The sequence below is a fragment of the Tamandua tetradactyla genome, chromosome 18 (genome assembly GCF_023851605.1).
Source record: "Tamandua tetradactyla isolate mTamTet1 chromosome 18, mTamTet1.pri, whole genome shotgun sequence".
Lineage (NCBI taxonomy): Eukaryota > Metazoa > Chordata > Mammalia > Pilosa > Myrmecophagidae > Tamandua > Tamandua tetradactyla.
The window spans coordinates 60,599,311-60,611,952 of NC_135344.1; the positions used below are offsets into that span (position 1 = coordinate 60,599,311).

General features: G+C 35.5%; 1 protein-coding gene across 5 annotated transcripts in view; it reads right to left on the reverse strand.

The window, feature by feature from the left end:
* The window catches only part of RBBP8 (RB binding protein 8, endonuclease), a 119,327-nt gene that overhangs the window by 95,868 nt on the left and 10,817 nt on the right, over nucleotides 1–12,642 (reverse strand). For 4 of the 5 annotated variants that reach the window (XM_077135804.1, XM_077135806.1, XM_077135805.1 and 1 more), the window contains exon 3: nucleotides 8,743–8,785. In XM_077135804.1, the coding sequence (XP_076991919.1) occupies nucleotides 8,743–8,785 (43 nt within the window). Of the gene's footprint in view, nucleotides 1–5,331; nucleotides 5,885–8,742; nucleotides 8,786–12,642 lie in introns of those variants that run through there. The other variant, XM_077135808.1, reaches the window with a different exon arrangement.

Sequence of the window (12,642 nt, forward strand, 5' to 3'; positions counted from 1 at the left end):
AGGAAGCCAGAATAAGAATAGGGCCTTTAACCATGTATAGCTTAGTGCAATGTCTGGATACATTCTAGAATATATTAAGTAGATAATCAAAAAATATTGGCAAAGTCCCTTGAAGGATGGCAGAAAAAACACTGAACTATTAAACCTTACCACTGGGGAAACTCCTGATACTGTGTCAAACATGATGAACACTGAAATCAATAGGCCAAGCCCTTGATCTTGAGGCTTGCTCTTGTGAAGTTTATGTACATAGTGGAAAAGCATAGCCTACCTATAGTTAAGACTAAGAGTAACTTCTAGGACCTCTCTGCTACTCATATGTGGCCTCACTCTCTCTATTCCCAACTCTGCAAGTGAAATCATTACCCTCCACACTACGTGGGACATGACATCCAAGGGTGAATGTCTCCCTGGTAGCATGGGAGATGACCCCCATGGGTGCGTTTGGCCCTGGCACCATGGCATCAACAATGTCTTCCTTACCAGAAGTATAACAAATAAGGTATCAGTGGCTGAGAGTTCAAATAGAGTTGAGAGCCTACTCTGAAGGTCACTCTTACGCAAGCTTCAGTTACACACTGCTACCTATTATAACTTGCCAAATCCCAATCAAAACCATTTCAGCCAATCCTAAAGAATGCCTAGGACAATATATAAGATTCTACAAAGGTCTCCTGAACTAAGGCAACTTTCCTGAAACTACAACCTCCAGAAACCTAGAGGGCCCAGCCTCTCCAGAATATCAGTTATTTCCATCTCCTTACCCCATATTACTGACAGCTCCTTTCAACATGAAAAAGATAGAATGGGCACAGCCCTAACACCCTTAAAAAATGGGAGAAAGATCAAAGGTGATGTTGGAGTTATACAGAGCAGGTAGGGTTTAACAAACGAGTATGATTTCTGAATCATTATATTGATATTTCTTTTAGTCTCCAATATCTTAGAGCATTTAGAAGTAAAAACCTGAAATTGTGAATTGTAACCTATACCAAAGTCTGAAATCTGTTCTACAACTAATTGTTGTGATATACTTTGAAATTTTTTGCTTTTTTTAATATACGCTATTTTTCACAAGAAAGAAAAAAGTCAATTGCAATGATAAAAAAATATTTACTCCTTCTAGCCTCCAACGTTCTGGAGTAGCTAGAAGGGAAAATCTGCCATGGGCATGGCAACCCATGACAAACTCTGGGATCTGTCCTGTGATTCCTTGTTGAAGAGTGCTTTGAAAACTATTGCTTTTTTCTTTCTTCACTTTGTATATATGTTATACTGTACAATTAAAAATTAAAACAAAGAAACAAACAAAAAAAACCTAATTCCATTTCTGGTATATTATATTTCAGCAGCTTTAGTTAACTAAAGTAGTATCTATAACCCAGTTTCCAAAAGTGTTAATTAACATCTTGCATAACCACAGCACAATTATCAAAATCAAGAAATTAACATTGATACAATAATACTAAAAGACCTACAGACCATATTCAAACCTTACCAATTGTCTCTTCAACATAAATTTTATGGTCCAAAATCAATTCTGGATCCTATATTGCATTTCATTATCATGTTTCCTCCAATCTAGGATAATTTCTCCATCTTTGTCTTTCACAACCTTGACAACTTTGAAAATTACTGGCTAGTTATTTTGTAGACTGTCCCATAGTTTGTATTTATCTGAAGTATTCTTATGATTCAATCTGAGCTACGCAGTTTTGTCAAGAATACAAAAGAACTTATACTGCACCCTTAGTTCATCATATCAGGAGGTACTTAAGGTTGACATATCTCATTAATAGTGATGTTAACTTTGAGATCATTTGATTGAGATGAAGTCTGCCAAGGTCCTTTACTATAATTTTACTATTTTTTCCTTTGTAATCAATAATTATCTTGTGAGAAGATACTTTGAGACTATACAGGTATGGTTTCTCATCATACTTCATCCACTTTTAGCCTCCATTGATGATTCTTGTCTGAAACAAGCTGTGCTGTGACACTGGCCAACTTCTGGTTTTCTACTTTCATCATTCTTTCTACATTTACTAATTAGAATTCTACTAAGGAAGAGCCATCCCTTCTCTTTTATTTACTCAAACATTTATATATCAACCACTAAGGACTTGTATATATTTTATTCTTGGGTTATAATTTATTGCTACCACTATTTTATTTTTCAAGTTGTCCTAGATTTTCCCATTGGGAGTTTTATCAAAATGTCTTGTGTACTTTTCAAATGCCCCACATCATTATTTGAGTACTTCTTTATTTTTCTGCACCAGATGTTCCAGCTCATCTTGTAATTTCTGTGCTCCACCCCTGGACTCAACCACTTCTCCAAAGAGTCTTGATTACTCTTGTTAGAGAATGCTGTTTAGAAATCAAGGTCTGGGATCTAGATATGCTCATTAGCCCCCTCATTGGACCAAACCTATGAAATTAATGTATATTTTCACATGTTAACAACTATCTATAACTATTTCTATATCTGTTTACCTATCTATCTATATTATAAACTATGAGTTCATCTTGATAATTTCAATTCCTATTCAGCAACATAGGGTTCATCCTAGGCCCCCCTCCATCCCTTTTGTTTACTTTTTCTCCTGTATTTTAGTTTCCTAGACTGCTCCAGTCAATACCATGAAATTAGCTGGCTTACACAATGGAAATTTATTACCTTACAGTCTGAGGCTGAGAAAATGTCTAAATCAAGGCTTCATTAAGGTATCATTAAAGTGATATTTTCTTTCTGAAGATCAGAAAGATCTTCAGAATCTGGGGCTGGCTGCTGGCAATTCTGCCCCTCTGTCAAATTGTAAGGCATATGGCAGTGTCTGCTGGTCTCTCCCTTCTCTTCTAGGTTTTGATGATTTCAACTTCTTGCTTCCATGACTTTTTCTCTCTTTGTATTCATTTTGTTTATAAAGGACTCTAGTAATAGGACTAAGTCCTAACCTGAATCAGATGAGACACAACTTAATTGAAGTAGCCTCACCAAAAGGCTCTACTTACAATGGGCTTATATCCACGGAAATGGATTAGATTTAAGAAAATATTTTTCTGGGGTTACATACAACTTCAAACCACCACACTGCATCTTCTGGACCCCCAAAAGATACGTTCTTTCACATGCAATATATATTCATTCCATCACAATATTCCAAAAGCTTTAAATCATTTTAGAAACATTAAGTACTAAGCCTCATCAAAATCATTTATAGGTGCAGTATGTCCAGGGGCACAATTACTCTCCATTTGTGAAATGTGACACCTAAAGAACAAATTATCTCCTTCCTATATACAATGGAAGGACAGGCATAGGATAAACATTCCCATCCTCATGAGGAGAAACTGAATGAAAAAAAAATGTCATGGGTCCTAAACAATTCTGAAACCCTGCGGGTTTCTCAGATTTTAAGATCTGAGAGATAGCCTTGAACATCGTTTCAACCTTTGGACCTGATGGAGTGGTTGAGACCTTTCTGAGTGTTTGCACAGCAACCATGCTCTCCCCAAACACTGAGGTGAAGTCTTCATCCACTTCAAGTATCGGGATGGCAACCAGGTTCTCCTCAAACACTGGGGCACAAGTTTCACCCTCGTCAAGCACTGGGATGGTGGCCAGACTCTCTGCAATCCTAGGGTCATAGGCTCCATTCTCTGAGAACAATGGGGTACCAGCACTCTCCCTGAACAACGAGTAGAAGGCCCTCCTTTTTCCAAGTGCTGGGGCAGACTCACTCTTTCCACATATATTGGTGTGCCCACTTTCTTGGCCTGAGAAGATATCTTCTGTCCAGACCTCAGTTTCCATGGTTCTGCCTTTTTTTTTTTAAACAACTTGTACCTTTCCTGTTCCTTTAAGTCCTGGCTGGCAATAGTTCCATTCATATAGATCTTGCAAAAAACTTGTAAATTTTGAGTGTAGTACAATGGGGTACAGAACATCACACAGTAGAACTTTTCACTAATCCTTCCTGCATAACTACACCTCCAACCCTGACTTGCACTGAAATGGCTAACTGGTTCCGTATTCAGTTAAACCTCAACATGCGCACTATTCGCTGGGAACTCACTTTCTAGAAACTCAGAATTTCCCAAACCATAAATTTCTGGTTTCTTCGTACCCAGGAATTCAGTTCTCAGCTTATCCCTTTCCTCTTGCATTTTAGTATAAACTGCAAGGAGAAACCAGGCTGTACTTTCCACACTTGGAAATCTTTTCAGCTAAATATTCAAGCTCATCACTCTCAATTTCTGCCACCCCATCAACATCAGAACTCGATTTTTCCAAGTTCTCTGCCACTTTAAAACAAGGATTGCCTTTCCTCCAGTTTCAAATAACACATCTGTGATTTTTTCCTAAGACTTCATCAGAAGTACCTTTTGAACCCATATTTCCACAAACAATCTTTTCAAAGCATCTAGGCCTTTCCTATCAAGCACCACACAATTCTTCCAGTTTCTACCCACTACCCAATTCCAAAGCCATTTCCACATTTTTGGGTACATGTGATAGCAGCAGCTAACACTCCTGGTACCAAAATCTGTTCTGGTTTCCTAGGGTGCTCCAATCAATACCATGAAATGAACTGACTTAAACAATGGGTTATTAGCTTATAGTTTTGAGGCCCAGAAAATGTCCAAATTAAGACATCATCAAGGCAACACTTTCTTCCTAAAGATCAGTGTCCTGGAGCTGGCTGCTGGCAATTCTGGCTCCTCTGTCACATGGTAAGGCACATGGCAGTATCTGCTAGTCTTTTCCTTCTTTTATGGGTTTCAATGATTTCAGCATCTTGCTTCTGTGGGTTTTTCTTTCTCTGTATTCATTCCATTTATAAAGGACTCCAGATTAAGTTCCATCCTGAATCTGGTGGGTCGGACCTTAAGTGAAGTAACTTCAATAAAAGGTCCTACTTATAATGGGCTTACACCCATGGGAATGGATTAGATTAAAAACATATTTTTCAACGGTACATACAGCTTTAAAGCACCACATCCTGAGAGTGAGAAATTCAGCTCTTATAATCTATACCACATTTACTTATTTGCTCAATCTTAGTATAAACATAAAATAGTTTCAGAATCTTTATCAGTCTAAGTCAGTATGTCCATTTCAATTCTCTCTGCCAGTTACTGTTTAGGAATGAACACCCAAAAAGCATGGTCAATGAGTTAGAAGAAATCTGCAAGGATAGTACCCTGTCTTCTTCTGCAATGCATGTGATGACTAGAATGATGGTGGCAATTCTGCCATTCTGCATGAGTCAAGACTAACAGGGCAAGCCAGAATGCTCAGCATGACAGAGAAGAAAGACGGAATACCTGCATCTTCGATGATTTTGTTGAGTCCCTGAACCAACCAGTCTTTGAATCTTCCTATGTTAGATCTTCTATGTGAAATAAAACATTTTTATTACAGTTCTGATCCTTTTCTGTTTTTCACAATAGAAAAAAAATCCTAACTAATATTATATACCCTAACTGTACTACCCCAAAAAACCTTATTTAATTTCTTCTAGAAGCACCTCTCAATTGTGAGACTAAATACAGTTCTACTACAGAAACAGAGAAACGATTATTCTTTGGTTTAGGAGATTTAAAATGACACCTTTACAGAAGAAGCGACACTTTCAACAATGCAAAGCAATTAAAATATCAGTAATTAAGAACAATTATAAAGTTACTTTAAACTAAACTTTTAGAAAGTTATGATTTCAATACAGGGGAACTAGAGATACACAGAAGCTAGAGATGGATGAACAGATACCTAATGAGGTTGAACTTAAATGTATGGGAATGGATAGAAATGATGATAATTCATTAGAGGGTTTATAAGTAATATTGCCATATTGAAGGTGAATATGATTGAGAGGGGTTTTACAGAGCCATGTATGCTACCAAGTAACACTACATATATAAGTAAGTTCTTGCATGAATCTTGTATCAGGGTATAGGGGGAAAATTACTATTGCATGCTATGGCCTATAGTTAACAGGAAGACATCAACAGTTCCACAGCAATACCAAGGGTAAATAATTGCGGGGGGGGGAGATGGACAAGAGTTAAGGGGAGGTTCAGATTTTCTATTTGATGAGGGTGTGTTTAGCTGTTAATGAAAATTGTCTAAAATTGAGAGTGGTGATGATTATATAACTAAGTGAGGATATTGTAAGAGATGGACCGTTTATTATGGACATCATCCATGATGCCGAAAGGATGGAAGTGGCTGAAGGATATACTGACTGAGAAGCAGAAAGGTGAACTGAGGTGTATTCATATGATGGAATATTGTGTGGCTACAGAAAGGAACAATGTTGTGAAGCATGCAATGAAGTGAATGAACCTTAGCGACATTACGTTGTGCAAAATAAGCCAAAAACAAAAGGACAAATATTGTATGGTGTCTTTTTGAAAATATCTATAAGAAAATTAGGGCCTAGATTGTAAGTTCTTATAGCAATGACAGTAATCTGGAGTTCTAAGCATATTTCTAGATTCTGAGTTGCCATATTATATGTGCATAACGTGGTATTTACCTGGAACTTTGGGTACCTGTGTGATACCTAAGACTCAGAGTTGGAGTTCTGCAGCTCTGAAAGTCAGCATTGCTACATACAACAATTGTTAAACTGAAAAGAGATCACACTTCAATTAGAGATAAGAACCAAGTCAATCTGGTTGGGACTAAGGTAAATTAGAATACAGGGCAAAGGATGATAAAGTCTGTATTATATAGCGTCACTTACTGTATGAGACCAAAGACCTCAGAGGTATTGATTTTGTCCAAAACCTAAATTTTCTGTAACACATAATCTAAATCAACCTACCTGGATAGCTCACTTAAACAACCCAAACACATGGAGTCCAGAATGGGAACGAGGGTTATAATTCTGTATAGCTTAATGTAGTACCTGGAAACATCCCAGGGTATGTGGGGCAGATAATTAAAAAGTACTGGCAAAGTCTTTTGTGGGACTGGAGAAAAATATGGAACTATTAAACTTTCCCACCTGGGAAACCCTGATACTCTCTCAAACATTAGGGACTCCCAAGTTAATAGGCCAAGCCCTTGATCTTGAGACTTGCTCTTATGAAACTTATTTCTGTAGTGTAGAAGCTAAACCTACCCGTAAAGTATGCCCAAGAGTTACTTCCAGATAACCTCTTGTTGCTCAGATGTGGTCACTCTCTCTCTAAGCCTAACTCTGCAAAGAAAATCATTACCCTGCCCCATATATGGGACTTCACATCCAGAAGTACAAGTCTCCCTGACAATGTGATGTGACTCCCAGGGATGAGAATGGCCCTGGCACTGTGGGACTGACAACAACTTTCTGATCAAAAGGGGGAAAAGAAATGTAACAAAATAAGGTATCGGTGGTTAAAAAAGTTCAAATACAATAGAGAGGCTATTCTGGAGGCTACTCTCAGGTAGCATCAGCTAGATATTGCTAATTGCCATGGTTTCCCAAATCCCAACCAACGTCATTCCTGTTAACACTAAAGAACACCTAAGGCTCTGGGATTCTACAAAAGTTTCATGCAGTAAGTTTACTTTCCAGAAACCTATAACCTCCAGATGGTTCCTAGTCCAGATAAGTCCTGAAATCCAGAGGGGCCAGCCTCTCCATCTCCCTACCCTGTATTGTCAACAACCCTTTTCAACATGAAAAATGTAGAATGGGCATAGTTCAAATATCCCTAAAGACGGGGAGAAGGATCCAAGGAGAAGGAGGAGTTACAACAAAGAAGACAGATAGGATTTAACAACGGAGTATGACTGCTGAATCATTACATTGATATTTCTTTCAGTCTCCAGAGTCTTAGAGCAGCTAAAAGGAAAAACCTGAAGTTGTGGAACTGTAACCTATAACAGACTTTGAAATCTGGTCTATAACTGCTTGTTAAAATACACCCTGAAATTTATTGCTTTTTTGTACATGTTATATATTTCACAGTAAAATACCTTAAAAATTATGATTTTATATTTCTGAATCTATGTCTATCTCCAAATGTAACTTGCCAGGTATGAAAAAATACTTCCCAATTTTCAATTTCAGATTATAACAGAGAAAACTATTGGGTATGATCTGATGGGTGGTCAGTAACTGCAACTTTCTGTTACAGCCTTAGCAGCTTTAGGTAATGATATTCTACAATGACAAATATCAGATTTCTGAGTGGGGAAGGTCTAAAGAACATGGAATACAATCTGCTACTAACTTAGAAAACCAGGTCGGATTTAATAACCAAAACAATTCATGGGGTCCTCTGATAATTTCAAACTATACAAAAGAGAGGTCTCAGAATAGCCATTTAGTTACATTATTTTATTAATTTAGAGATTCCATAACTGCTCTTCTCCCACTTCTGCAGTATATTGAATTCCAAGCGTTAATCTAGCTTAGAAAAGAATGCCATTGACCAACGGATCAAAATGAATTTACAAATCAGTTCTGGTCTTAATTAATATCACATGGAAAAATATTATACATATATATGTGTATATAGATTAAATTACAATATAAACACATGCAAATATTAACTTAGACTATACTTAAAATCATAAAGTTATTCATTTTAGTTTAGAATTAAAAAAAAATTGCTGTCAATTATCCAAAACCCACATTAAGTAAACCTAATTTCCTTATAAATAAGACACTGAGGTCAAATGCAAGGTCAGTGTTAATTACCTTATAAATTAAGACATCAGTGTTACACACTAATACTTACAAAATTCGTTCCTTTTTCAGTTTGGTTACTTTTACTTGTAAACCTGAAAGTAAAAAGAAAATAGTATTTTGTTTATGTATTTTTCTATTTCTAAAGCAGCTGATCTAAGTTAGTTTATAAGTCTAATGTTACACTATCAAAATTAAGTAACTTCACATTATAAAGTGAAAAAACAACCTAAGAAATGTGAAAAAAAATTGGAAATCATATACCTGATAAGGATTTAATATCCAGAATATATAAAGAACTCTTACCACATGACAACAAAAGAACAAACAGTACAATTAAAAAAATGGGCAAAGGCCCTGAATAGACATTTCCCCAAGAAGATAAGCAAACAGCTAATAAGTACATGAAAAGATGTTCAAAATCATAGCTATTGGTGAAATGAAAATCAAAACCATGAGAACTATTTCACTCACAGAAGGATGGTCACTATTTTTTTTTTAAATGGAAAATAACAAATGTTGGGGAGGACATAGAGAAACTGAAACCCTCCTGCACTGCTGACAGTAATGGAAAATGATACAGTTGCTGTGGAAAACAACTGGCAGATCAACAACAACAACAAACTCAAAATTATCATATAACCCGGCAGTTCCACTTCTACGTATATAATCAAAAGGACTGAGAGCAAGGACTCAAACAGATATTTGTACATATCTGTTTACTTCATCATTTTTTTAAAAAGGAAATACAAAAATATAACATTACTGATTTACATCCTGTTTTCTATGCTGTCTATACTGTGATTATAGTGTGGTTATCACAAAGAAAATAAATGACTGTGTTTACTTTTTCTGATTCCTATGTCAATGCTTTTACTAGTTTACAATTTTCCCAGTAGTAGATATTTTATTTACCTTTAAAAACCAACTGCCTAGAAAGCCAACTCAATGGGAGAGAATATTTGGCAACCATATATTTGATAATGGTTTGATATTCAGTACATATAAAGAAATCCTACAACTCAACAATAAAAGAACAAACAACCCAATTATAAAGTGGGCAAAAGATAAGAATAGACATTTCTCTAAGGAGGAAATATGAATGGCTAAAGATGAACATGTAAAGATGTTCATCTTTATTTGCTAGGGAAATGCAAATCAGAACCACAATGAGATATTGTCTCACACCTTAAAGAATGGCTGCTATTAAACAAACAGGAAACAACAAGTGTTGAAGAGGAGGTGGAGAAATAGGAACACTTATTTTCTGCTGGTGGGAGTATAAAACCATACAGCCACTGCCAGTTCCACAAAAAAACTAAATATTGAGTGTCATGTGACTCAGCAATTCCACTACTCAGTTTACACGCAGAAGATCTGAAAGCAGAGACACAGACATTTGCATCTCAATATTTACAGCAGCATTGTTCACAATTGCCAAAAGATGGAAACAATACAAATGCCCATCCACAGATAAATGTATAAACAAAATGTGGTATATACATCTGATGCAATATTATGCAGCAGTAAGAAGAAATGAGGTCCTGAAGCATGCAACAACATGGATGAATCTTGAGGACAATGCTGAGTGACATAAGTCAGAAATAAAAGGGCAGGTATTCTATGACTTCGCTAATATGAACTAAGTAGAATATGTAAACTCAGAGTCTTAAAATATAGAATATAGGATATCTAGAAACAGATGAAAGCTAGAGAAGGGGGAGCAGTTACCAAATATATGCAGATTATATAATGAGGTTGAACTTGAAATGTCTGGAAATAGATACGGGATAAGGGTAGCTCGTTGGTGGGAATATAAGGAATAGTGCTGTACTGTAGGTGCATTTGGTTGGAAGGGGTTGTTTAGAGTCATGTATTTCACCAATTAACACTAGAAAATTAAATAAGTTCTTGCAGGAATTGGTACAAATGTACGACACTGGTATAAAGAATTAATAATAGAGTGGTATGTGGGAAAAAATAACTATTGCAAGTTACAGACTACAGTTAACAGTAACACCCTAAAATTCATTTATCAACAGTAACTGTTGTATCACACAAATACTAGGGGTTAATAATAAGGGGAGATAAGGGACATAGGATGTTTTAATTTTTCTTGTTTTGTATCTATCTGATAATTTTCTTTTTGGAGTAATGAAATTGGTCTAAAATTGAGTGTGATGATTATTATTATAAAACTACATGATGATACTGTGAGATATTTGACTGTATAATTTGGGTGGAATATATGATAAATGATTATACCACAACAAAATCTGCAAAAAAAGAAGGGCAGATGGCATGACTAAAGAGGATCCCATTTCGCAATAAGCATACAAATTGAGCACCAAAGGAATAGTACCTGGAAAAGATTTAAACAGATGTGGGTACTTACTCACATGTCCCTAATGATAAATAAAACCATAGTGACTAAGGAATTAGGAACCAACTAGTTATTCTAGAATTTGCTGAAGAGAAATTATCAATCATTTCTCCTGCCTTACCTGCACAACTGTATTACAAGATTGTCAATCAGAAACAAGGACAAGTTTTTAATATAAAAATGCTAGGTGAAAATTTTAAAATAGCAATAAAATATCAACATTTTGCATGCTGTAATGAACTAACAGGTCAAGGGAAAATTATGAGTGGTAACTGAAATCAGCAGACATCAATCTAGTGGGATACTGACAATGGGCCCCTGATCAGTCCTCAGCTCACAGGGAGATAACCCAACATAATGGTACCCAGTGGGAGACAAAGGGAGAACCATGGCACTACTTCTGAAGTACCCGTGAAAATAAACAGAAACTGAATATGATCAAGTCTTCAGTACTAATTATACATTTATTGGCTATATGGGAGAATGTATTTACATAAAAAATGTAATAAGTTATTAGAATGTTGGGAATTATCCTTGAAAAATGATCTACTTTTTTCTTCATAAAAATGAGAAAAGCAAGGTAAAAATGGATAAATACATTTAATTACAAGAGTCTTAAAATATTAGGTTAATTTATGTAAATCACAAGAATCTTAACTATTTTGTAGGTATAATGCTGGGGAACCTGGCTGAAATGAATCACCTACTAAAAAAATGGGAGAAAACCGAAAATGTGAACTCTGTATTTAGTATTATTGAACTGTTTAAATTTTTAGGTATGATAAAGGATACCAATGTTCTAATGAAAAAATCCTAACTTCTAGAGATACATTCTGGATTTACTGGGTTCGGATGTGGATGTAATGATACATCTGGTATTTTCTGTAAAATATCCATCAAAGATATCATGGGTAAGATAAAGATGAAATAAAACAGCCATATGCTGATATCTATTTTGAAATTCATGATTAATCTGTGGCATTTATTATACTTTTTTTTTAAATTCAGATATTTTGGACATTTTCCATTAAAATAATAAAAATTAACTTCCTAAAAGGTTTAAAAGTTCTCTACTCAAAAATTTATTTTGCTTAGGGTGAAGTTAGTCCTCAATAAATAGTTATTAGCTGACTGGTTTCGGAAAAATTAATGATTGTTTTTTATTTGCCTTTGGTAATTTTTCTATGGATTCTAATATACTATACATTTAGAAAAGCTTTCTACCTAACACATATAGAAACATTAATAAATTTATCTTTTCTAAGAACAAGATTTATTGTCTGTTAATTCAGGACAATCTCTTGAACAACAAAATCTAGACAATTAAAGAGATTTAAAAAAACAAACCTATATATATCTTCACCATCCTCCCAGGGTGTTAGGACCACGATAAAGTTAGAAGTCACAGAGATAATGATGGGGAAATCAACTCTCCTTATTGTCCCAATAATTTAATCCCAGGAAACCCAGACACATGGAAAAATAAAGGTCCCAGAGAATTTTTGTGATATTATAGTTTTGCCTTATACCTCAAATTTCACCTCTAGGAGATGTCCTACTGATATGACA